Genomic DNA, 26,806 nt, shown 5'->3' with positions numbered 1-26,806 from the left:
AACTATCTAGAAGTAGAAGGAAGGAGTAAGGAGAAAGTTAAAGGTATTTGTCAAAGTAAATGGATATGAGTGAAGGGTTAGGGTTAAAGGGTGAAAGTGATGGAATCATGCAGATGTTATCTCCCTGACGCCGCCACTATCTTTCGGTATGCTTCAGGAAGCCTTCCATCTTGTCATGGAGCTGAATGGCATGTCTATCCCCACCCTGCATAGAACCAGATCTGCCAGTTAGTTGGGCAAAAGGGCAGCCAAGTCCGCGCAGGTTTGCATAATCAGAATCTTGAGGATAGCTGTGCACCATTCACACGTAGCAATACTGATCAAGACTGTGAGTGATCGGGACAAAGTTCTCTGGCAACCATGTATAATAGGACGAGTTTAGCTATTGAAAGTCAGTCAAACCAGACTGCAATGACCACACATTGTAACTGACTTGACTCTTGCTGCAGCAATAAATTCTCAACCCAAGTGTTCTGAAGTCTCTGTGCCTGAAGAGAAGAATTTTCCTGACACTCCCTAACGTAAAAATAATACAGACCGGCTATTTGCACATTTACATAGGTCTATAGGTATATTATGACCCATCATTGAACTTTCTGGTATGCGTCGTTTGACATGTTCAACAACAACCCTGTCATGACAGCATTGTTTAAAATAACAAAATGTCTTTCTCCATCAAGAATCTGGCAGATGAAAAATATCGTACTGATTTAATTTGGTATGACTCTGCATAACTATCTAGAAGTAGAAGGAAGGAGTAAGGACAAAGTTAAAGATATTTGTCAAAGTAAATGGATACGAGTGAAGGGTTAGGGTTAAAGGGTGAAAGTGATGGAATCATGCAGATGTTATCTCCCTGACGCCGCCACTATCTTATGGTTTGCTTCAGGAAGCCTTCCATCTTGTCATGAAGCTGAATGGAATGTGTATCCCCACCCTGCATAGAACCAGATCTGCCAGTTAGTTGGGCAAAAGGGCAGCCAAGTCCGCGCAGGTTTGCATAATCAGAATCTCGAGAATAGCTGTGCACCATTCACACGTAGCAATACTGATCCACAGGAAGGCATCTGACCTCGGAGTGGTAAGCTCGCTGTGTTCTTCTCCTGTAGCCACGCATAGAGAAGCAAAGAGACAAGTTTTTAAATTGTTTGGAATCATTTATTTTGAAAATAGTATTTGTTGCTGGTATGCTGGTAGTTTACTCAATGTTATATTTCTTAATCCTCACAAATTATTTTGGTAAAATTGTCAATTATTTGAACCCCCGGTTGAAGACCACTGCTTTATTGTCATTGCACGAACAGTACAACAAAAGTAAAAAGTGCTACATCTGACGCAGTGAAATAATGTTGAATAGTCAGTCTAATGGTCTGTCAATATTGGCTCTGCAGCGTAAGGGCAGCATGTCAAACAGATGATTACCTGGCTGGGGTGGCCTATACATTCTTAGTGTTGGTACATCAGTTGTTATCCACATAGATGCATTTTCATTATAATAGATGTTAACTGAATATATTACCATGCAAAGATAATAAGAAAACATGCTGCCAATAAAATTTAACCAATGATGATGTGTATGATAAAAATGTCCGCTTAAGATTAGCAAGCATGGTTAAATTAAGCATATGGGAAACTGTAAAATGGGTCAAATTGAGTGGTCTCACCTAATCTGTCACAGGCGTACATTTAGAAAGTGTTACTAAATGCTTGAAGGGACCATTTGAGTGTATAAAAGTAGTGGTCTCAAGTTCACATGATCCCCACTGGTTGTTGCTGTACCTGGAATCACTGTCATGTCAAATGCTTTCTTCGATGAAAATTCACACCAGTGAAAATAGACTCTGTTTTACAATACTTTGATAATATTATTTAGTTATTTAGAGGGCCCTCATAAGTCTTGTGTTCTTTGTGCTCCGGCTTTCTCATGGCTTACTATCCTTTTATATAGCTCAGATGTATAACTAATATAAATATTTCATGGGTCATTTCATTTCATTTCATTTCATCACTCAGTCTCAGAAAAGCAGAAAGATCAGACAGGATCCGTCGGTCAGTGTACAATGAGCCTGAACATTCCAGGAGTGGTGATGATGGTCCTCTTCTACCTGCTGGTGCTGGGGACCGGCATATGGGCATCAAAGAAGTCCAAGCGTGTAGAGAGCAGCAGCTCAGGAGGCCGGACTGAGATGATACTGCTGGGAAATCGAGGAATCAACCTGGTGTTGGGAATCTTCACCATGACGGGTGAGATCATATAGGGGAAGGTGTTTTGATTTTTATTTGGTTTACTTTGATCTCTCCAAGCATGAAGAAGATGTACTTTTTAATGGAAGACCCTTGTGAGAGCATTCAGAAATACATTTGAGTATATTACTTCACTTTTAGTTTGATCTCTAATAATGATGTCAATATTGTTAACACTCACTATTCTTATTTTGGGCACAATCTGATTTAGGTCAACTGATCATCCTTGAAAACCCAGCGAAGACATTAAATCTTAAATGTGCTAATCAAAAATTGAATTTCCAGTGACTGCAATGCCTTACCAGAGAAAATGTATTGTTCCATTTTCTAATCAAAAGTGGAGAATATGTAACACTAAAATAATTAAAGACAGTAAAAGAAATTATTTTTTACATGTCCCCCAAGAAAGCGAGAGAGTCTCCATCCATGGTTTCTCTAATGTGTAGTGGACCAGAGGTCCACATCAGGCAGCAAAACATACATTTCATGAATACTACCAAACTGTTTTCACTGGACAATGTAATGAAATACTGATGGCATGGATATGAATAATCTATCTCAACAGCAATTAAGTAATCTCTGTTGCTGTTAAGCATACACATACTGATTACAGTACAATAAACAATTAAACACATTGCAATACGTGGAGATACAGTACAAATACAAGTGGGGTTACAAAACAGGGCTTGCTCAAGAAAGTCCCAGGCACCATGAAGCTCTGGAGGAAGACCTTGTCACATATTATAGGGAGTGCAAGGGTGTGGACTCAACCTAACTGGTCATTTGTGAAAACATCCAAAAGAACCAGGAAGAACATCAGCACTGTCAGTGATGAAGAGAAGAAGAACCAATGCAAAAAAAAACCCAGCAACACGAGAACTGAGAAAGAAACTGGTCCAACCGAAAGATCCCACACCCAAACACAAGAAGAGCAACTTGGTGTTTGCTGTACAATGTAGTTTATAATCGTGACATTTCCATCCATTCAGTAGTTCTCAATACGCATTTATCCTATTCAGGGTTGTGAGAGGGCTAAGAGGTCATATTCACCCTACACAGGTCAGCAGACTGACCCATAGACCAACCCATTCATGCTCATATCCACACTAACAGGCGAATCATCAGCCTGTGCCAATGCTTCACGACAAACTAAGAATTGATTCATTAGGAATTCTAACCTAAATTAAGACTAATGAGCCACTGTAAGACATGGAACAGGAAATGACAAACATAAATTCATCTGTTTATATGATAAGGTCATAAACTGGACAAGTACAACAATAACATTCCAAAAAGGGGAACTATTGATTGAGATCACGAGTTTTGCACATGTTTGTAATGTGTGTGTGTGTCTGTGTGTGTGTGTGTGTGTGTGTGTGTGTGTGTGCGCATATGCTCTGTGTTTCCTACAGCTACATTTATTGGAGGAGCTTTCATTGTTGGTTCTGCAGAAGCAGTTTACAGACCAGACCAGGGGCTGGTCTGGTGTTTAATGCCAGTGACAACATCAATGACCTTCATTGTTGGTAAGATGATTTAACCCATCCATTCTCTATAGGGTACATCCTGGATAGGTTGTATCACAGAGTAAACACACAGAGACAGACAAATCACACACACATGTAACACGTGTAGTAACAATATAGTTTACTTTACAACTTAGCCTAATTCACAAAACCCTACTAGGTGCATGATATTCATTCATACATTGATTAATTGTAAATATCTCAAAAAGCGAAAGAAAACATTTCCCAGTGGATTTGCCTTTAAATTACAACTAATAAAATATAACTAAGTTTATTTATACATGACGTTACCTGTATATAAGCAATGAGAGATCAAGTTTCTTCACCACAATGCCAGAAAGCTGATTGTGATATTGTGTATGAATGTTAGCAGTATGCAACAAAACTCACAAGACCTTTTCAATTCTTCAGGTGGGCTTTTCTTTGCCAAGACAATGCGAGACAAAAAATATGTGACAATGATGGACCCATTCCAGATCAAGTATGGAAAAGTACTATGTGGAGTCTTTTCTCTGGCACCAATAATAACTGATATTGTGTGGGTAGCAACTACTCTTATTGGCTTAGGTAAGTGATCACTCTCCTTCAACATGTCACATGTTCCAAATAATACAGTGTTATTTAATCATTGCACTGTAATAAATATGTATACGTTACTGGGAGAGAATGTTAATGACATGTCTTACCCTCTAATTGACTTTAAGACATCAATGTTGTTGTTGTGTGTTAAATTGTCAAAAGTGAATTGTGATTATCTAAGTGTGATGTATAACAACCCAGCAATCACTCTTTTGTAAGAGAGAACTTTTGCAAGCTTGTCTGTGGTGATGCCAGGAGGTCAACATATCAGCTGCTCTCTACCAGGCAGACCTTTTCTGTGGTGGTACCACACGTAAGACAAAAGGCATCTAAAAAACTCTCTTGCCATGAATCTACTTGAACATCCCCGGAGAGACCTGAAACTAAATAGTGGTTCTGTGGCGCTCCCCATCAATCCCATTAGAGTGCAAGAGGCAGCATTATCTAGAGATGCATGATAGATTTATGAAATGTAAATGGTATTTCAGGCTTTAAAACATTGTTAATAAGTTCTACAAACAATCTAAGACTCTACATGGCCTGATAGTCTGCAATACTTTGGTTGTGTGTGTGAATATGTGTATTTAAGAATCTGTCGAATTTGTAGGTGCAACCATGAGTGTGATCCTGGATTTGCCATATACTGTTTGCATTTGGATCTCAGCCACAATAGCCATCATCTACACAGTGCTTGGAGGCCTCTACTCTGTAGCTTACACAGATGTAATACAGCTGATTCTTGTATTTGTCTGTTTGGTGAGTCCCTCATTCAACTAAATAATTTTTATTGAAGTCGGGGCAAAGAGGACATGATTGGAACTGTTTCTGCGGTTTTGGAATTCAAAATGTCTTCTTCCATACCAAGTCATGTCAATGTCTACATTTCATCATCTTTTCTGTAGTGGCTGTGTGTCCCTTTCGTCCTTCTGAATCCTTCCTCAGCTGACATCACCAAAACGGCGTTCAACTTCACCTTCCAGACCCCCTGGATTGGTAGAGTAGATGCAGACAAGGCTTGGCTGTGGATGGATAATTTCCTTGTGATGGTGAGTAGAACATTCTCAAAATTTCATCTCAATACATGCAGGCGTGCATGAAAACTGATCAACCATTATTTTCTCTCAAGTTCTTCCTTTGCATATTTTCCTTTGTATCTCACAATATCACAAGAAATCTGATCCCTGAACAAGAACTAAGGTTTACTCCCCTGGACTACATCGTTTAACTAGTTAAGGTTGGGTAGAGCGTACATTGGATACAGCTGTTTACAGCCTACGCTCAATAACTAACTCGGATAAAATGCTCAACCACACCCCTTCACAATAATGTTTCCTTTTTTGAAGAGTTTGGGTAGCCTGGGGTGTCAGGACATCCACCAGAAGGTGCTATCAGCCTCTTCATCAGCCACAGCCAGGCGCATTTGCTTCATTGCAGCTGGTCTTACCTTGATCGTAGGAATTCCTTCCATGTTGATTGGAGCAGCTGCAGCATCAACAGGTAGAATACATATTTCACCTTTTGTCTTCCTCAGCTTAGACAGTGAAATGTATTCATATGTCCTGAACTTGAGTATTATTGATCAATTAAATGTTTGCAAGACTGGAACATGACTTCATATGGCTCGCCACCCCCATATGAACGCGGAGAGGCCAATCTGATTCTACCCATCACTCTGCAGCACCTTACCCCAAACTACATCTCCGTGTTTGGAACTGCAGCTGTAGCTGCCGCTGTTATGTCGTCAATAGACTCAATTCTCCTGTCAGCCGCCTCCATCTTCTCAGCAAACATCTACAAGAACATCTTAAGGACAAAGGTAAGATGTGGACAGAAAGAGAGTGTGGGTGTGTGTGGGGGTGTGTGTGTGTGTGTGGTAGGGGGGTTACTGTTAGAGATGAAACAGTGAGAAGAAAACTCAGTTTATTTTATTTTGGTTTTGGTTTCTTTTGTCCCATTCTGCCAGGCATCAGACAGGGAGATGCAGTGGGTGATTCGTCTCACTGTGGTGTTGGGAGGCGTGGCTGGTACAGCACTCACCTCCCTAAACAACAGCATCATGGTGTTCTGGATCCTGGGCTCAGACATCATTTACACCATCATGTTCCCTCAACTCATCTGTGTCCTCTTCTTTAGCATCTCTAATGGCTATGGCTCCTTCTTTGGCTTGGTATTTGGCGTGTTGTTGAGAGTGTTGAGTGGGGAGCCATCCCTCGGATTGCCTGTTGTCCTCCATTTCCCAGGTTGCATTCTTGAGGAGGGTGTTTATATCCAGCATGCTCCCATCAGAACTATCAGCATGCTGTCTACCATCTTTGCCACATTGTTGTTCTCTTATCTGACTTCACTGCTGTTCAACAATGGACTGATTCCTGAGAGGTGGGACCTGCTCAAAGTGAAAACTACCTGGTTGCCACAGGAAGACATTGGCACAAAACACAAAACACCTGTAGAGGTGGAGAAATCTGAAGTTCAAAATGAAACTGAAATAATGTTGCAAACAAACCAGGAGGTGTGACGAAGCAAGGTTTCTGGACAGTTTACCATAGACACCAAACTGATCATATAGTTATACAAGTTTTCTGCAATAATCATCTTTGAGGAAATGGATTTTTTTGGAGGAAAAGAAGATTTGGATCAGATGTTGTTCTTCCTAGCAACCTGGGAATTTTCAACAACTCTCTGAAACAAATAACTTCAAAGAATTTGCATTTACCTGCTTCTTAGTTTCTTTGCCATGATGTCTTTACTTACTCAAATGTTTATGTGATTGAAAATTACAATAAACCTGGATCATAAATTACAGCAGTTCTGGATTAGATTATTATACTCATCACCACAGGCCATCACCACAGGCTCATCACCACTCCTCTTTGCCTTGGCCATTGAACAAGTGGCCATTTCTTTACAGTCTTCCACTCTGTCTAAAGGTGCTTTCCGTAATGGTGTCGAACATCGACTGATATACGCGGATGATTTGATGCTCTACTTAACTGACCCCATATCTTGTCTTCCAGCTGTCCTGTCTATTCTGGACACCTTTAGCAACTTTTCTGGCTAAATATCTCAAAGAGTGAATGTTACCTCATTAACACATTAAGTTTGCAGCTCCGCCAAACAGACTTCCCCTTTACTCTCAGTAGCTCGGGGTTGAAGTATCTCGGCATCAATGTGACACGTACATTCTCAGACCTCCTGTCCGCCAGCTACACCGCGTTCACCATGACAAACTGACTGTTTCAATCTCTGCCTTTATTCCTACCTCAACATTTCCTTGACTCTTTAGACAAAATGATCATTGCCTTCATTTGGGGTGCGAAGCCTCCAACGATCCGCCAATCACTATTACAAAGATGTAAGGTCTGTCACGGTCTCGAATTACCAAACCACATATCCTATTAATGGGTAATTCATATCCATAAATTACTTATTTTAATTACTACCCGCCAATGGGTTGAATCTCCTGATCCCTGCAAGCTGGAAGCCCAATCCTGCTACAATTCCTCCTTCGTAGCTGCCCTTATACACTCCTCTCTCCCAACCAAGATCTTAAAGTTTACTAAAAACCCTGTGGTTCTTAATACTCGCCTAGATTTGGTACCAATTTAGAAAACACATCCCCCAAAGTACCTGCTCAAAGTGAAAACTCCCTGGTTGCCACAGGAAGTAAAAATAAAACTGAAATAATGTTGCAAACAAACCAGGACGTGTGACAAAAGCATGGTTTCTGGACGTTTTTCCAAATAAGTATACACCAAACTGATCAAATGGTGTGTTCAGTGTAATTTGTGATCAGTGGGCTCAGCTGAAGACACTTACTCACTAACTAATTTAAAAATAATACAGACTCTCTATTTGCACATATATGTAGGTCTAAAGGTTAATTAATTAATTAATTAATTGTCATCGATATGAGTGTGAAAGTGATGGAATCATGCACATGTTATCTCCCTGACGCCCTATCTCTTTTTTTTGGTTTTCTTCAGGAAGCCTTCCATCTGGTCATGGAGCTGAATGATGTGTTTATCCCAGCCCTGCAGCAAACCAGATATGCAGGCTTAATAACACAGGTGTCATCATTGTAATGCGCAGCCAGCTCTGTGTGTGTATGCACAACCAGAATCTTGTGGAATAGCTGTGCACAATTCACGCGTGGCAATACTGATCCACGGGAAAGCCTCTGACCTTGGAGTGGTAAGCTCGCTGTGTTCCTTTCCTGTAGCCACGCATAGAGAAGCAAAGAGACAAGTTTGTTACTTGTGTAGGTAATATTGCTTTATCAAAGATTGCTATCAAAAAGAAATAAAAGAAGGTAAAAATAAAAATAATTAATTAATAACTTTAATAAATTTAAGTTCTCGGGGCACCACCCTGTTTGTTGGCACAGGGAACCAAGATAGCAGATAATTGACCTAACTTTAAAGATTCACCATAAGTTTTAATTATCAATTAAAATGATCAGATTAATTAATAAATTAATAAAAAGGGGATAACTTAAAGTATGTTTCCATATGAAAAAGTGACCATTATATATCCTGTGAGAAGGGAAAACATACACAATTGTAGTCCTATTTTCAAGAGATATGGAGTCTGGCCTGCGACTGAGTCTCAGTTTTTTAGTATTTGAGTTTGACACCCCTGATCTATGTCGTTTTAAAGAAATAATTGCCGCAGTGACGTGAATATTTAAGTGTGATGTATAACAACCCAGCGATCACTCTGAGAACTTTTGCAAGCTTGTCTGTGGTGATGCCAGGAGGTCAACATATCAGCAGTTCTCTACCAGGCAGACCTTTTCTGTGGTGGTACCACATGTAAGACAAAAGGCATCTAAAAACTCTATCGCCATGATTCTACTTGAACATCCTTGGAGAGACCTGAAACTAAATAGTGGTTCTGTGGCGCTCCCCATCAATCCCATTAGAGTGCAGGAGGCAGCATTATCTAGAGATGCATGATAGATTTATGAAATGTAAATGCTATTTCAGGCTTTAAAACATTGTTTATAAGTTCTAGAAACAATCTAACACTCTACTTGACCTGATAGTCTGCAATACTGTGGTTGTGTGTGTGTGTATATGTGTGTTTAAGAATGTGTTAAATCTGTAGGTGCAACCATGAGTGTGATCCTGGATTTGCCATATACTGTTTGCATTTGGATCTCAGCCACAGTAGCCATTATCGACACACTGCTTGGAGGCCTCTACTCTGTAGCTTACACAGATGTAGTACAGCTAATTCTTATATTTGTCTGTTTGGTGAGTCCCTCATTCAACTAAATAATATTTATGGAAGTCGGGGCAAAGAGGAGATGATTGGAACTGTTCCGCCGTTTTGGAATTGAAAATGTATTATTCCATGCATCAGGTCAATATCTACATTTCATCATCTTTTCTGTAGTGGCTGTGTGTCCCTTTCGTCCTTCTAAATCCTTCCTCAGCTGACATCACCAAAACGGCGTTCAACTTCACCTTCCAGACCCCCTGGATTGGTAGAGTAGATGCAGACAAGGCTTGGCTGTGGATGGATAATTTCCTCGTGATGGTGAGTAGAACATTCTTAAAATTTCATCTCAATACATGCAGGCAAGCATGAAAACTGATCAACCATTCTTTTCTCTCAAGTTCTTCCTTTGCATATTTTACACAATATCACAAGAAATCTGATCCCTGAACAAGAACTAAGGGTTACTCCCCTGGACTACATCGTTTAACTAGTTAAGGTTAGGTAGAGTGGGCATGGTAAGCACAACCTTACTGTGTGTGTGTGCGTGTGCGCGTGCGTGTGTGTGTGTTTGTGTGCAGATCATCACCTATAAGATCCATGGTTGGGGTGGATGGGGTCGGAGAGGATCTGGTAGGCTCTGGATAAGCAGTGCCTGTCTGCTATGTCCTGGATGGGGGGGAGCGGAATCCCGATGATCTTCTCCCCTGTCCTCACCACTCTCTGCAGAGACTTCCAGTCAGAGGCCCTGCAGCTCCCAGACCAGACGGAGATGCAGCTGGTCAGCAGGCTCTCGATGGTCCCTCTGTAGAAGGTGTGGAGGATGGGGGAAGGGAGGGAGGATGTCTTCATCCGACGCAGGAAGTGCTGGCGTTGCTGCACCTTCTTCACCAGGGATGTGGTGTGAAGTGACCAGCCGAGTCTGTCGGGGATGTGCAACCCCAGGAGCTTGGTGCTGCTGACGACCTCCACGGCTGAGTCGTTAATGAGGAGTGGTGTGTGGCTGGGTTGGGATTTCCTGAAGTCAACGATGATCTCCTTGGTCTTGTTGACGTTCAGGATCAGGTTGTTACCTCTGCACCAGTCCATCAGATGTCGCACCTCCTCCCTGTAGGCTATCTCATTGTTGTCCTGAATGAGGCCCACTACTGGCCTCATAAAATAAAAAGTTCCTTTTTATTAAAAAGAAAAGTTCCTTTTTATTTTATCATTTTATTTTGCATTTCAGGCAGTCCAGGACGGGGTTGTGTGAATCGGGTTGTGTGACTGTGGGGTTGGGTGTGTTTTCGGGGTGGGATGTCCTCTCTCTGGAACTTTTCTTTCCTGTTTGTTTCTCATTACATTACATTATGAGCATTTGGCAGACGCTTTTATCCAAAGCGACTTACATTACATTACATTACCCCCTTTTGCCTTGCTCAGGGGCACCTCGGCAGGGGCTCGAACCGGCAACCCTCCGGTTCCCAAGTGGAAGCTCTACCCACTGAGCTACTGCCTCCCCTTCTCCCCTCTCTCTCTCTCTCTCTATCACAACCTATGATGCGATTTGTACAAGCCTACATTGCTGTTTGACATCATCCTGTAAGCTCTGTATGTACCCTATGACATCATTGCAACTCCAGTCCACTCGTACTCTACCTCATGGTCTACGTATAAAGTTCAACAACAATAGTAGGGATAACACAACCTTCCTCCCTTCTCTCTATCTCTCTCTCTCCTCTTTCCCCTCTTTCTATATAACAAATGATCTCCAAAATATCCTACACCTGTATGCACAATTTCATGAACAATGTCTGCTTCAATAAAAACAAATTGCAAAAATAACAAAGGCGGTATCCGTAATGGTGTCGAACATCGACATAACACTGAACGCGGATGATTTGTTGCTCTACTTAACTGACCCCATATCTTGTCTTCCGGCTGTCCTGTCTATTCTGGACACCTTTTCACCTGGACAACTTTTCTGGGTACAAAATAAATATCTCAAAGAGTGAATATTACCTCATTAATACATTAAGTTTGCAGCTCCGCCAAGCAGACTTCCCCTTTAATCTCAGTAGCTCAGGGTTGAAGTATCTCGGCCTCAATGTGACACGTACATTCTCAGACCTCCTGTCCGCCAGCTACACCGCGCTCACCATGACACTGAAGTCTGACCTTCTGAGATGGAACTGCTTACCGATATCCTTAATTGAGAAAATAAATGTGATCCAAATGAGATTTCTTGTTCCTGTTTCAATCTCTTCCTTTATTCCTCCCTCAACATTTCTTTGACGCTTCTTTTTCAAAATGATCATTGCCTTCCTTTGGGGTGCGAAGCTTCCAACAATCAGCAAATCACTATCGCAAAGATGTAAGTTCTGTAGGTGTCTCGTGTTACCAAACCTCCAATTCATATCCATAAATTACTTATTTTAATTCCGGTCCGCTAATTGGTTGACTATTTGGTTGAAGCCCAATCCTGCTACAATTCCTCCTTCGTAGCTGCCCTTATACACTCCTCTCTCCCAACCAAGATCTCAAAGTTTACAAAAAACCCTGTGGTTCTTAATACTCGACTAGATTTGGTACCAATTTAGAAAACACATCCCCCAAAGGTACCTGCTCAAAGTGAAAACTATCTGGTTGCCACAGGAAGTAAAATGAACAGATTAATTTGGTATGACTCTGAATAACTATCTAGAAGTAGAGGGAAGGAGTAAGGATGAAGTTAAAGGTCTTTGACAAAGTAAATGGATATGAGTGTGAAAGTGATGGAATCATGCATATGTTATCGCCTTGAGGCCCTCTCTCTTTTCTTTGCCTTTCATCTAGTCATTGAGCTGATGTACGTGTGTATCTGCATAGAACCAGAAATGGCAGTTTAGTAACATAAGCATCGTCATTGACATAGGCAGCCAGCTCAACGCAGGTTTGCATAACCAGAATCCTGCAGATAGCTGTGCATAACATGCGTGGCAATACTGATCCACGGGGAAACATCTGACCTCGGCGTGGTAAGCTCGCTGTATTCCTCTCCTGTAGCGGCGCATAGAGAAGCAGAGAGACAGGTTTGTAAATTGATTGGAATCATTTATTCAAGGCAAACCTCCAATTCATATCCATAAATTACTTATTTTAATTCCGGTCCGCTAATTGGTTGACTATTTGGTTGAAGCCCAATCCTGCTACAATTCCTCCTCTGTAGCTGCCCTTATACACTCCTCTCTCCCAACCAAGATCTCAAAGTTTACAAAAAACCCTGTGGTTCTTAATACTCGACTAGATTTGGTACCAATTTAGAAAACACATCCCCCAAAGGTACCTGCTCAAAGTGAAAACTATCTGGTTGCCACAGGAAGTAAAATGAACAGATTAATTTGGTATGACTCTGAATAACTATCTAGAAGTAGAGGGAAGCAGTAAGGATGAAGTTAAAGGTCTTTGACAAAGTAAATGGATATGAGTGTGAAAGTGATGGAATCATGCATATGTTATCGCCTTGAGGCCCTCTCTCTTTTCTTTGCCTTTCATCTAGTCATTGAGCTGATGTACGTGTGTATCTGCATAGAACCAGAAATGCCAGTTTATTAACATAAGCATCGTCATTGACACAGGCAGCCAGCTCAACGCAGGTTTGCATAACCAGAATCCTGCAGATAGCTGTGCATAACATGCGTGGCAATACTGATCCACGGGGAAACATCTGACCTCGGCGTGGTAAGCTCGCTGTATTCCTCTCCTGTAGCGGCGCATAGAGAAGCAGAGAGACAGGTTTGTAAATTGATTGGAATCATTTATTCAAGGCAACCGCTTGTTTTATGGTGGAAGATGGATTTGCCATTGTTTAGGATTTGATTAAACCATCCATACCCAGATCTGACGTGGGTGTTGTGTGATAGGAATGAACGACTGAGAGAAGGTTGAAGTTGAGCAGCTGGTCATCTTTCATTAACGTCCACATGATCCAATCGTTATGATCAAATAAACTAATGAGTATCAAGTATGTGTACATGTTATCTGAATTCTCACAAATTATTTTGGTAAAATTGTCAATACTTCTAACCCCCGGTTAGAATAATTTGATCACATTTTGATCACATTTATTGTCATTGCACGAGCAGTACAACAAAGGTAAAAAGTTCTACAGCTGATGCAGTGTAATAATCAAAAGTCAGTTTCACATCAATGTTCTTTCAATGTTTGCTCTGTACTGACTGCCTTAGGGGCATGTCAATCAGAGGATTTTATGGCAGTTGTTATCCGCATAGACGCATTTTCATTATAATAGATGCTAACAGAACTATGATCAACACTCTTTTTAAAAAAGACAATTGAGAATATATGACCATGCAAAGATATTGTCACAGGGGTACATTTAGAAAATGTAACTAAATGCTTGGAGGGACCATTTGAGCATATAAAAGTAGTGGTCTCAAGATCACATGATCCTCACTGGTTGTTGCTGTACCTGGAATAACTGTCATGTCAAATGCTTTCTTAAATGAAAATTCACACCAGTGAAAATAAACATTGTTTACTTTGGGGTTTTTTTTGCAATTTGTTTTTATTGAAGCAGATATTGTACATGACATTGTGCATACAGGTGAAGGGAATTCTGGAGATCATTTTTTATATAGAAAGCGGGGAAAGAGAAGAGCGAGAGAGATAGAGAGAAGGGTGGCAGGTTGTGATATCCCTACTATTGTTGTTGAACTTTATACATAGACCCTGAGGTAAAATACAAGTGGGCTGGAGTTGCAATGAAGCCATAGAGTACATTCAGAACTTACAGGATGATGTCAAACAGCCATGTAGGTTGCATCATACAACAAATTGCATCATAGGTTGTGATAGAGAGAGAGAGAGATAGAGATAGGGGAGAAACAAACAGGAATTGAAAAAAAACAAAGAGATGGCATCCCGCCCCGAAACCCCACCTAACCCCACAGTCATACAACCCCGCCTGCACACACCCCCGTCCTGGACTGCCTGAAACGCAAAATAAAATGATAAAATAAAATAAGAAGGATCTGATCTGTGTTCTGGTAATCAGTCACTGGTCTGGCATAGCCTGTAGATCTGTGAAATAGGAGAGGAAAGGTTGCCATCTCTGATAGAATTTATCAGTGTGGTTTTACAATACTTTGATAGTATTATTTAGTTATTTGGAATGCCTACATAAGTCTTGTGTTCTTTGTGCTCCGGCTTTCTCATGGCTTATCCTTTTATATAGCTCAGATGTATAACTAATATAAATATTTCACTCAGTCTTGCCAAGAAAAGCAGACAGGATCCGTCAGTCGGTGTACAATGAGCCTGAACATTCCAGGAGTGGTGATCATGGTCCTCTTCTACCTGCTGGTGCTGGGGACCGGCATATGGGCGTCAAAGAAGTCCAAGCGCGAAAAGAGCAGCAGCTCAGGAGGCCGGACTGAGATGATACTGCTGGGAAATCGAGGAATCAACTTGGTGTTGGGAATCTTCACCATGACAGGTGAGACCATATAGGGTAAGGTGTTTTGGTTTTTATTTGGTTTACTTTGATACCTCCAAGTATGAAAAACATGTACTTTTTTATAGAAGACCCTTGTGAAAGCATCCAGAAATACATTTGAGTGTATTGCTTCACTTTTAATCGGATCTCTAATAATGATGTCAATATTGTTAACAGTAACTATTCTTATTCTTGGCACAATCTGATTTAGGTCAACTGATCACCCTTGAAAACCCAGGACAAGACATTAAATCTAAAATGTGCTAATCAAAAATTTTATTTCGAGTGACAGCAATGCCTAACCAGAGAAAATGTATTGTACCGCTTTCTAATCAAAAGTGGAGAAATTGTAACACTAAAATAATAAAAAACAAAAAAAAATAGATTTTTCACATGAACCCCTAGAAAGAGAGAGAGTTTCCATCCATGGATTCCCTAGACTTATGTGTAGTGGACCAGAAGTCCACATCAGGCAGCAAAAGATACATTTCATGAATACTACCAAACTGTTTTCGCTGGACAATATAATAAAATACTGATGGCATTGATATGAATAAACTATCTCAAAAGTCATTATGTAATCTCTGTTACTGTTAAGCATACAAATACTGATTACAGTACAATATACAATTAAACACATTGCAATTTCTGGAGATACAGTACAAATACAAGTGGGGTTACAAAACAGGGCTTGCTCAAGAAAGTCCCAGGCACCATGAAGCTCTGGAGGAAGACCTTGTCACATATTATAGGGAGTGCAAGGGTGTGGACTCAACCTAACTGGTCATTTGTGAAAACATCCAAAAGAACCAGGAAGAACATCAGCACTGTCAGTGATGAAGAGAAGAAGAACCAATGCAAAAAAAACAACAGCAACACGAGAACTGAGAAAGAAACTGGTCCAACCGAAAGATCCCACACCCAAACACAAGAAGAGCAACTTGGTGTTTGCTGTACAATGTAGTTTATAATCGTGACATTTCCATCCATTCAGTAGTTCTCAATACGCATTTATCCTATTCAGGGTTGTGAGAGGGCTAAGAGGTCATATTCACCCTACACAGGTCAGCAGACTGACCCATAGACCAACCCATTCATGCTCATATCCACACTAACAGGCGAATCATCAGCCTGTGCCAATGCTTCACGACAAACTAAGAATTGATTCATTAGGAATTCTAACCTAAATTAAGACTAATGAGCCACTGTAAGACATGGAACAGGAAATGACAAACATAAGTTCATCTGTTTATATGATAAGGTCATAAACTGGACAAGTACAACAATAACATTCCAAAAAGGGGAACTATTGATTGAGATCACGAGTTTTGCACATGTTTGTAATGTGTGTGTGTGTCTGTGTGTGTGTGTGTGTGTGTGTGTGTGTGTGTGTGCATATGCTCTGTGTTTCCTACAGCTACATTTATTGGAGGAGCTTTCATTGTTGGTTCTGCAGAAGCAGTTTACAGACCAGACCAGGGGCTGGTCTGGTGTTTAATGCCAGTGACAACATCAATGACCTTCATTGTTGGTAAGATGATTTAACCCATCCATTCTCTATAGGGTACATCCTGGATAGGTTGTATCACAGAGTAAACACACAGAGACAGACAAATCACACACACATGTAACACATGTAGTAACAATATAGCTTACTTTACAACTTAGCCTAATTCACAAAACCCTACTAGGTGCATGATATTCATTCATACATTGATTAATTGTAAATATCTCAAAAAGCGAAAGAAAACATTTCCCAGTGGATTTGCCTTTAAATTACAACTAATAAAATATAACTAAGTTTATTTATACATGACGTTACCTGTATATAAGCAATGAGAGATCAAGTTTCTTCACCACAATGCCAGAAAGCTGATTGTGATATTGTGTATGAATGTTAGCAGTATGCAACAAAACTCACAAGACCTTTTCAATTCTTCAGGTGGGCTTTTCTTTGCCAAGACAATGCGAGACAAAAAATATGTGACAATGATGGACCCATTCCAGATCAAGTATGGAAAAGTACTATGTGGAGTCTTTTCTCTGGCACCAATAATAACTGATATTGTGTGGGTAGCAACTACTCTTATTGGCTTAGGTAAGTGATCACTCTCCTTCAACATGTCACATGTTCCAAATAATACAGTGTTATTTAATCATTGCACTGTAATAAATATGTATACGTTACTGGGAGAGAATGTTAATGACATGTCTTACCCTCTAATTGACTTTAAGACATCAATGTTGTTGTTGTGTGTTAAATTGTCAAAAGTGAATTGTGATTATCTAAGTGTGATGTATAACAACCCAGCAATCACTCTTTTGTAAGAGAGAACTTTTGCAAGCTTGTCTGTGGTGATGCCAGGAGGTCAACATATCAGCTGCTCTCTACCAGGCAGACCTTTTCTGTGGTGGTACCACACGTAAGACAAAAGGCATCTTAAAAACTCTCTTGCCATGAATCTACTTGAACATCCCTGGAGAGACCTGAAACTAAATAGTGGTTCTGTGGCGCTCCCCATCAATCCCATTAGAGTGCAAGAGGCAGCATTATCTAGAGATGCATGATAGATTTATGAAATGTAAATGGTATTTCAGGCTTTAAAACATTGTTAATAAGTTCTACAAACAATCTAAGACTCTACATGGCCATGAATATGTGTATTTAAGAATCTGTCGAATTTGTAGGTGCAACCATGAGTGTGATCCTGGATTTGCCATATTCTCTTTGCATTTGGATCTCAGCCACAATAGCCATCATCTACACAGTGCTTGGAGGCCTCTACTCTGTAGCTTACACAGATGTAATACAGCTGATTCTTGTATTTGTCTGTTTGGTGAGTCCCTCATTCAACTAAATAATTTTTATTGAAGTCGGGGCAAAGAGGACATGATTGGAACTGTTTCTGCGGTTTTGGAATTCAAAATGTCTTCTTCCATACCAAGTCATGTCAATGTCTACATTTCATCATCTTTTCTGTAGTGGCTGTGTGTCCCTTTCGTCCTTCTGAATCCTTCCTCAGCTGACATCACCAAAACAGCGTTCAACTTCACCTTCCAGACCCCCTGGATTGGTAGAGTAGATGCAGACAAGGCTTGGCTGTGGATGGATAATTTCCTTGTGATGGTGAGTAGAACATTCTCAAAATTTCATCTCAATACATGCAGGCGTGCATGAAAACTGATCAACCATTATTTTCTCTCAAGTTCTTCCTTTGCATATTTTCCTTTGTATCTCACAATATCACAAGAAATCTGATCCCTGAACAAGAACTAAGGTTTACTCCCCTGGACTACATCGTTTAACTAGTTAAGGTTAGGTAGAGCGTACATTGGATACAGCTGTTTACAGCCTACGCTCAATAACTAACTCGGATAAAATGCTCAACCACACCCCTTCACGATAATGTTTCCTTTTTTGAAGAGTTTGGGTAGCCTGGGGTGTCAGGACATCCACCAGAAGGTGCTATCAGCCTCTTCATCAGCCACAGCCAGGCGCATTTGCTTCATTGCAGCTGGTCTTACCTTGATCGTAGGAATTCCTTCCATGTTGATTGGAGCAGCTGCAGCATCAACAGGTAGAATACATATTTCACCTTTTGTCTTCCTCAGCTTAGACAGTGAAATGTATTCATATGTCCTGAACTTGAGTATTATTGATCAATTAAATGTTTGCATTTAAGACTGGAACATGACTTCATATGGCTCAACATCCCCATATGAACGCGGAGAGGCCAATCTGATTCTACCCATCGCTCTGCAGCACCTTACCCCAAACTACATCTCCGTGTTTGGAATTGCAGCTGTAGCTGCCGCTGTTATGTCGTCAATAGACTCAATTCTCCTGTCAGCCGCCTCCATCTTCTCAGCAAACATCTACAAGAACATCTTAAGGACAAAGGTAAGATGTGGACAGAAAGAGAGTGTGTGTGTGTGTGTGTGTGTGTGTGTGTGTGTGTGTGTGTGTGTGTGTGTGTGTGTTTGTGTGTGTGTGTGTGTGTGTGTGTGTGTGTGTGTGTGTGTGTGTGTGTGTGTGTGTGTGGTAGGGGGGTTACTGATAGAGATGAAACAGTGAGAAGAAAACTCAGTTTATTTTATTTTGGTTTTGGTTTCTTTTGTCCCATTCTACCAGGCATCAGACAGGGAGATCCAGTGGGTGATTCGTCTCACTGTGGTGTTGGGAGGCGTGGCTGGTACAGCACTCACCTCCCTAAACAACAGCATCATGGTGTTCTGGATCCTGGGCTCAGACATCATTTACACCATCATGTTCCCTCAACTCATCTGTGTCCTCTTCTTTAGCATCTCTAATGGCTATGGCTCCTTCTTTGGCTTGGTATTTGGCGTGTTGTTGAGAGTGTTGAGTGGGGAGCCATCCCTCGGATTGCCTGTTGTCCTCCATTTCCCAGGTTGCATTCTTGAGGAGGGTGTTTATATCCAGCATGCTCCCATCAGAACTATCAGCATGCTGTCTACCATCTTTGCCACATTGTTGTTCTCTTATCTGACTTCACTGCTGTTCAACAATGGACTGATTCCTGAGAGGTGGGACCTGCTCAAAGTGAAAACTACCTGGTTGCCACAGGAAGACATTGGCACAAAACACAAAACACCTGTAGAGGTGGAGAAATCTGAAGTTCAAAATGAAACTAAAATAATGTTGCAAACAAACCAGGAGGTGTGACGAAGCAAGGTTTCTGGACAGTTTACCATAGACACCAAACTGATCATATAGTTATACTGCTTCTTAGTTTCTTTGACATGATGTCTTTACTTACTCAAATGTATATGTGATTGAAAATTACAATAAACCTGGATCATAAATTACAGCAGTTCTGGATTAGATTATTATACTCATCACCACAGGCCATCACCACAGGCTCATCACCACTCCTCTTTGCCTTGGCCATTGAACAAGTGGCCATTTCTTTTACAGTCCACTCTGTCTAAAGGTGCTTTCCGTAATGGTGTCGAACATCGACTGATATACGCGGATGATTTGATGCTCTACTTAACTGACCCCATATCTTGTCTTCCAGCTGTCCTGTCTATTCTGGACACCTTTAGCAACTTTTCTGGCTAAATATCTCAAAGAGTGAATGTTACCTCATTAACACATTAAGTTTGCAGCTCCGCCAAACAGACTTCCCCTTTACTCTCAGTAGCTCGGGGTTGAAGTATCTCGGCATCAATGTGACACGTACATTCTCAGACCTCCTGTCCGCCAGCTACACCGCGTTCACCATGACAAACTGACTGTTTCAATCTCTGCCTTTATTCCTACCTCAACATTTCCTTGACTCTTTAGACAAAATGATCATTGCCTTCATTTGGGGTGCGAAGCCTCCAACGATCCGCCAATCACTATTACAAAGATGTAAGGTCTGTCACGGTCTCGAATTACCAAACCACATATCCTATTAATGGGTAATTCATATCCATAAATTACTTATTTTAATTACTACCCGCCAATGGGTTGAATCTCCTGATCCCTGCAAGCTGGAAGCCCAATCCTGCTACAATTCCTCCTTCGTAGCTGCCCTTATACACTCCTCTCTCCCAACCAAGATCTTAAAGTTTACTAAAAACCCTGTGGTTCTTAATACTCGCCTAGATTTGGTACCAATTTAGAAAACACATCCCCCAAAGTACCTGCTCAAAGTGAAAACTCCCTGGTTGCCACAGGAAGTAAAAATAAAACTGAAATAATGTTGCAAACAAACCAGGACGTGTGACAAAAGCATGGTTTCTGGACGTTTTTCCAAATAAGTATACACCAAACTGATCAAATGGTGTGTTCAGTGTAATTTGTGATCAGTGTGCCCAGTTTAAGACACTCACTCACTAACAAACTTACAAAATAATACAGACTCGCTATTTGCACACATACGTTGGTCTATAGGTATATAATGACCCATCATTGAACGTTCTGGTATGCGTCCTTTGACATGTTCAACAACAACCCTGTCATGACAGCATTGTTTAAAATAACAAAATGTCTTTCTCCATTAAGAATTTGGCAGATGAAAAAAATTGTATTGATATCAACAACAACCCTGTCATGACAGCATTGTTTAAAATAACAAAATGTCTTTCTCCATTAAGAATTTGGCAGATGAAAAAAATTGTATTGATATCATTTGGTTTGACTCTGAATAACTATCTAGAAGTAGAAGGAAGGAGTAAGGACAAAGTTAAAGGTCTTTGACAAAGTAAATGGATACGAGTGTGAAAGTGATGGAATCATGCAAATGTTATCTCCCTGACGCCGTCTCTATCTTTTGGTTTGCTCCAGGAAGCCTTCCATCTTGTTATGGAGCTGAATGGCATGTGTATCCCCACCCTGCATAGAACCAGATCTGCCAGTTAGTTGGGCAAAAGGGCAGCCAAGTCTGCGCAGGTTTGCATTATCAGAATCTCGAGGATAGCTGTGCACCATTCACACATAGCAATACTGATCCACGGGAAGGCATCGGACCTCGGAGTGGTAAGCTTGCTGTGTTCCTCTACTGTAGCGACGCATAGAGACAAGTTTGTTAATTGTTTGTAATCATTTATTTTGTAAATAGTTTTTGTTGCTGGTATGCTGGTAGTTTACTCAATGTTATATTTCTTAATTCGCACAAATTATTTTGGTCAAATTGTCAATCATTCTAACCCCCGGTTGAAGACCACATTTTGATCACATTTATTGTCACTGCACGAGCAGTACAACAAAAAGTAAAAAGTTCTACATCTGACGCAGTGAAATAATGTTGAAAAGTCAGTCTAATGGTCTGTCAATGTTTGCTCTGTAGCGACTGCCTTAAGGCCATGTCAATCAGATGATTACCTGGCAGTTGTTATTCACATAGACACATTTTCATTATAATAGATGCTAACAGAACTATGATCAACACTCTTTTAAAAAAAGACAATTGAGAATATATTACCATGCAAAGATAATGAGAAAACGTGCCGCCAAAAGAAATTAACCAATGATGCTGTGTATAATAAAAATGGCCGTTTAACATAACAAGCATGGTTAAATTAAGCATATGAGAAACTGTAAAATGGGTGGAATGGAGAGCTCTCTCACCCACTCTGTCACAGGCGTCCATTTAGAAAATGTTGCTAAATGCTTGGGGGGACCATTTGAGCGTATAAAAGTAGTGGTCTCAAGATCACATGATCCTCACTGGTAGTTGCTGTACCTGGAATCACTGTCATGTCAAATGCTTTCTTCAATGAAAATACACACCAGTGAAAATAGACATTGTTTTACAATGTTTGATAGTATAATTTAGTTATTTAGAATGCCTACATAAGTCTTGTGTTCTTTGTGCCCATTGCTTTCTCATGGCTTACTATCCTTTTATATAGCTGCGATGTATAACTAATATAAATACAGTTTTTCATGGGTCATTTCATTTCATTTCATTTCATCACTCAGTCTTGCCAAAGAAAAGCAGAGAGATCAGACAGGATCCGTCAGTCGGTGTACAATGAGCCTGAACATTCCAGGAGTGGTGATGATGGTGCTCTTCTACCTGCTGGTGCTGGGGACCGGCATATGGGCATCAAAGAAGTCCAAGCGTGTAGAAAGCAGCAGCTCCGGAGGCAGGACTGAGATGATACTGCTGGGAAATCGAGGAATCAACTTGGTGTTGGGAATCCTCACCATGACAGGTGAGACCATATAGGGGAAGGGGTGTCAAACTCTGGCCCGCGGGCCAAATTCTGGCTTCGCAGTGTAATTATATTTGGCCCATGAGATAATATCAAATGTCCATAAGAGCTGGCCCGCCGGTAAATAGCACATGCAACGCTGATACTACACATCCCAGAATGCAGATGCAGAATGCAGAATGCAGAATGCAGAATGCAGAATGCAGAATGCAGAATGCATTGTGCTCAACCTGCACCTTCCGGGGCGCGGCTGTGTCATCAAAGACATGCACGCTGCATTGAGGGCTTTTCAAATCTAGTTGTGTCCGTGGGAGTCTGGGAGACTCGGATGCTGCAAGAAAACTTGGGCCATTTCCCGTGCTGCCAAACCATGAAAGAGCAGATCTCTACCTCAGTGTTGCCAAGTGCACAGTTTTGCTGAATAACTCTACGTACGTCGACTAAGGAGCCCAGAAATGTAAGTTTGGACTGCTTAGTAGTCAGTTTGCAGTTGACGTGGAACGCACACCAACCAACCTCCAAATGGAGCTGATTGAACTGCAGTGATGCTCAAAGTCAAAGTATGACTCTGTTCCCTCGTTTCATCCACGACACCGTTCTCCAAAATCAGTCCCCAAGCTACTCACATGCTCTCTATGTTCGGCAGCACATATCTATGTGCATCAGAGTAAATCAGGGTGTTGCAAACTGAGCCTTTCTTTATGCACTTTTGTCTTACTACTCCAAGGCATGGACTGTGAATAGTTGAATTGTTGGATTTTCATCGAAGGAAATTATTATTTTATTTGGGTTGTTTTGTTGTTCTGTGAATAAAAGGTTCCCATTGAAGATTTCTTAAAAACTTGAAAGGTTACAGATAGAGAGAGGCATAAAAGCATTTTCTTTCTTTCATTTATTTAAATAAAAATAAGAAATGAATGCCACTGATGTATCTCTTATTTGAAAATCCATTTCTCACGTGTTTATGATTAGATTGAGATGAGATTAAATAAAATAATCCTTTATTTGCCCCACGACGGGGAAATTCACATGTTACAGCAGAAAAGTGGAGAGTGCAAAGCAATAAAGGGTATTAAGATAAAATAAGAGCCTATTTATAATATTAAGCTGTGCTTGTTCCAGACTTAATGTCTAAGCTTAACTTAAGTATGTTTCCATATGGAAAAGTTGATCATCATAAATCTGGAGAGAAGGGAAAACATGCACAATTGTAGTCCATTTTTCAAGAAATATAAAAAAAAAATCAATACAGATTATAGATAGCAGTTCAGTGAAGCTGTCAAAAAAGGTTGCACAGTATTTCGGTGGCCTGTAAATATTTAGGAACATGGCTTCAGTTAAAAATATAAAATCAAGATTGTGCTTGATAATAAAATCATTGATTAAAAATGTTTTTTCCTGCCAATGACCTGACGTTTAATAGAGCTAATTTAAGTGTGTTCTCTGCCCATTTTTTTGGGACAGGCTGTGGCTGACGTGGAACGGATGCTAGATTTGCTAAATTTGCACAACCGCTTGAGTGCTTCCTGTTTGCTAGCAGTTTCCCCATTCTGTTTCTGTTACCTATCAGGACAGAAATTGAGAAAGCTATAGGCACACAGGGCCCCAGCTTGTTCTGGAAAAAGTCATGAGTGTGATTAGCCTTGTAGGGGGGAGGAGGCTCCAGCTCTCGCTTCTGGTATCTCCCATAATCAGAGCTCTCGTCGGGTGGGGGCTGAGGTGGCTGTCCTTCAGGGTTTCTGCTGCGCTTTTTTATGTTATCCTGCTGTATTGGTTCCTCTTGTCTCTTGTCCTTGGAAGAGGGAACAGATGGTTGACGCAGGAAGTAAAGTAGGTTAGAGATGAACAATTTTACTCCTGACTTGTTCAGGCAAAGTCCATCTGTCTTAAAAAGATGTTTACGGTCCCATAAGAAGTTGCAATTGTCAATAAAATGCACTGAGTGGACAGTACATGCGGTTGAGAGCCATGTGTTTAGTGCCAACAATCTGCTGAATCTCTCAATTCCTAAGCGCTGTAGCAGGCTAAAGGCTTGAGCTGTTGGTAGGCCACACTCACGTACTCCTGAGGTGGTCATAAAAAGTTGCGATATCACAATAGCCTACAATATCCACAAAGATTTTACAGTCCCGATGATTTATAAGTATCCAGGAGTCGCTACTTGTAGTTTCTCATCAAAGGAAGGCAAGAATATCGGCAGAAAAAAGCAGAAAAATGCAAACAGAGGGGGGAGCAAGCAGCAGAGCGTCTGCAGCAGATAGAATAACCTGCTCAGTATATTTGGTGTATACTTATTACGAAATAAGTATACACCAAACTGATTAAATTGTGTGTTCAGTGTAATGTGTGATCAGTGGGCCCAGTTTAAGACACTAACTTACTAACTAATTAAAAAATAATACAGACTTGCTATTTGCACATAATATAATATTTCATATGTTACCATGTTCATTTCATTTCATCACTCAGTCTTGCAAAAGAAAAGCAGAGGGATCAGGAGGCCGGACTGAGATGATACTGCTGGGAAATCGAGGAATCAACTTGGTGTTGGGAATCTTCACCATGACAGCTGAGACCATATAGGGGAAGGGGTTTTGATTTTTATTTGGTTTACTTTGATATCTCCAAGTATGAAGAGGATGTAATTTTAATGGAAGTCCCTTGTGAAAGCATTCAGAAATACATTTGAGTGTATTGCTTCACTTTTAATCTGTTCTCTAATAATGATGTCAATATTGTTAGCAGTTACTATTCTTATTTTTGGGACAATCTGATTTCGGTCAACTGATCACCCTTGAAAACCCAGCGAAGACATTAAATCTGAAATGTGCTAATCAAAAATTGAGTTTCGAGTGACAGCAATGCCTAACCAGAGAAAATGTATTGTACAGCTTTCTAATCAAAAGTGGAGAAAATGTAACAATAAAATAATAAAAAACAAAAATAATTTTTAACATGAACCCCTAGAAAGAGAGAGAGCTTCAATCAATGGATTGTCTAGACTAGGGGTCTCCAACCTTTTTGCCTCAGAGATCTACTTTGACAAAATAAAAGTGATCAAAATGCACTTCAATTCAGCAACAGAAGCTTGTTTTTTTCTGTAAACATTTTCAGTGTCAAGCTCACACTAATAAATTCACATTAATCAATGATTAATATGATGTGTTAATATTAATAAAAAACAATGTTATCACTTATTTTACTTTAATTTACTAATACTATACCTTTCATATTTCTCATCTTATCTCTGTCCTCATATCACTGTCACAATTTCCCTTCACATTCCCTGTAATTCAGGGAATACCATCTAGTTCCCATATCATCTATACTTCACATGCATTCAGTCTGTTCTGATGTTAGTTAGATGACAGTGAGTGTGGTACTATTTTCATGAGGAATTTAAATACTTTTGGAATGTCCTTGCAATGAAGCACGTTCTTTGTCATACAGTTTTACACCTAAAAGAGATGATGTGGGAACTACGGGGAATTATTCGAGCCGGTGCGTTCTAACGACACATGACGCCCTGCTGGCAGCCGGAAAGTACCACGAAATGTTGCAGTGGACTTTGGTGAAGTGGCGCTCCACAGGCGCGTTCGCACAGCAACTGAGACAGGCACACACTTGCCATTCACATTCGTAATTTGTTTCCCTTTTATCGGGGCTGTTTGCCCGGCGGTCATCCCTTAAATCCGGCGTGCGCTTGTGGCCAGATGTTACGTTGTCACGTAACCAAACATGACAGCAGCGTCATTTGTTGGACTGACAGCTGATTGGCTTATAATCGTTTTGTGACAAATGGAGGCGGGATGTTTGTGAATTTGATGGGATAGAAATTTAAATAGCTTTACCAAGTGACGACGTGTTGCCATATGTACGTATTCTTTGAACCTTTCGGGAGCGACTCGGAAACGCTTGGGGAGCGACTGTTGGCGACCCCTGGTCTAGACTAATGTGTAGGCAGCAAAACGTAAATTTCATGAATACTACCAAACTGTTTTCACTGGACAACATAATAAAATACTGATGGCATTGATATGAATAAACTATCTCAACAGTCATTATGTAATCTCTGTTACTGTTAAGCATACAA

At 40.6% G+C, this 26,806-nt stretch overlaps 3 protein-coding genes across 3 annotated transcripts; 2 read left to right on the top strand and 1 right to left on the bottom strand.

Moving 5' to 3' along the window:
* The first annotated feature begins 975 nt into the window (after positions 1 to 975).
* Positions 976 to 25,860, top strand: LOC143008022 (high-affinity choline transporter 1-like). The gene is made up of 11 exons (XM_076159555.1): positions 976 to 1,081; positions 2,014 to 2,244; positions 3,657 to 3,770; positions 4,182 to 4,337; positions 4,957 to 5,105; positions 5,252 to 5,395; positions 5,693 to 5,846; positions 5,948 to 6,165; positions 6,313 to 8,594; positions 22,478 to 22,713; positions 25,183 to 25,860. Exons 2-9 carry the CDS (start codon positions 2,061 to 2,063, stop codon positions 6,862 to 6,864), a joined length of 1,671 nt encoding a protein of 556 aa, XP_076015670.1. The 5' UTR covers positions 976 to 1,081; positions 2,014 to 2,060; the 3' UTR covers positions 6,865 to 8,594; positions 22,478 to 22,713; positions 25,183 to 25,860.
* On the bottom strand, positions 10,151 to 12,063 carry LOC143008024 (uncharacterized). Its single transcript, XM_076159557.1, has 2 exons — positions 11,220 to 12,063; positions 10,151 to 11,185 (listed from the first exon to the last, which is right to left on the bottom strand). The coding sequence occupies exon 2, from the start codon at positions 10,725 to 10,727 to the stop codon at positions 10,155 to 10,157; it is 573 nt and encodes a 190-aa protein (XP_076015672.1). The 5' UTR covers positions 10,728 to 11,185; positions 11,220 to 12,063; the 3' UTR covers positions 10,151 to 10,154.
* On the top strand, positions 14,836 to 19,797 carry LOC143008023 (high-affinity choline transporter 1-like). Its single transcript, XM_076159556.1, has 8 exons — positions 14,836 to 15,045; positions 16,463 to 16,576; positions 16,988 to 17,143; positions 17,734 to 17,882; positions 18,029 to 18,172; positions 18,470 to 18,623; positions 18,729 to 18,946; positions 19,178 to 19,797. The coding sequence occupies exons 1-8, from the start codon at positions 14,862 to 14,864 to the stop codon at positions 19,727 to 19,729; spliced, it is 1,671 nt and encodes a 556-aa protein (XP_076015671.1). The 5' UTR covers positions 14,836 to 14,861; the 3' UTR covers positions 19,730 to 19,797.
* Positions 25,861 to 26,806: the final 946 nt, after the last annotated feature.

Source organism: Genypterus blacodes, unplaced genomic scaffold (assembly GCF_046128005.1).
Source record: "Genypterus blacodes isolate CSIRO-AG114 ecotype Tasmania unplaced genomic scaffold, CSIRO-AGI_Gbla_v1 ptg000098l_1, whole genome shotgun sequence".
Classification (NCBI taxonomy): Eukaryota; Metazoa; Chordata; class Actinopteri; order Ophidiiformes; family Ophidiidae; genus Genypterus; species Genypterus blacodes.
Note: the sequence above shows the minus strand (reverse complement) of the source record. Positions and strands in the feature narration are given on the sequence as shown.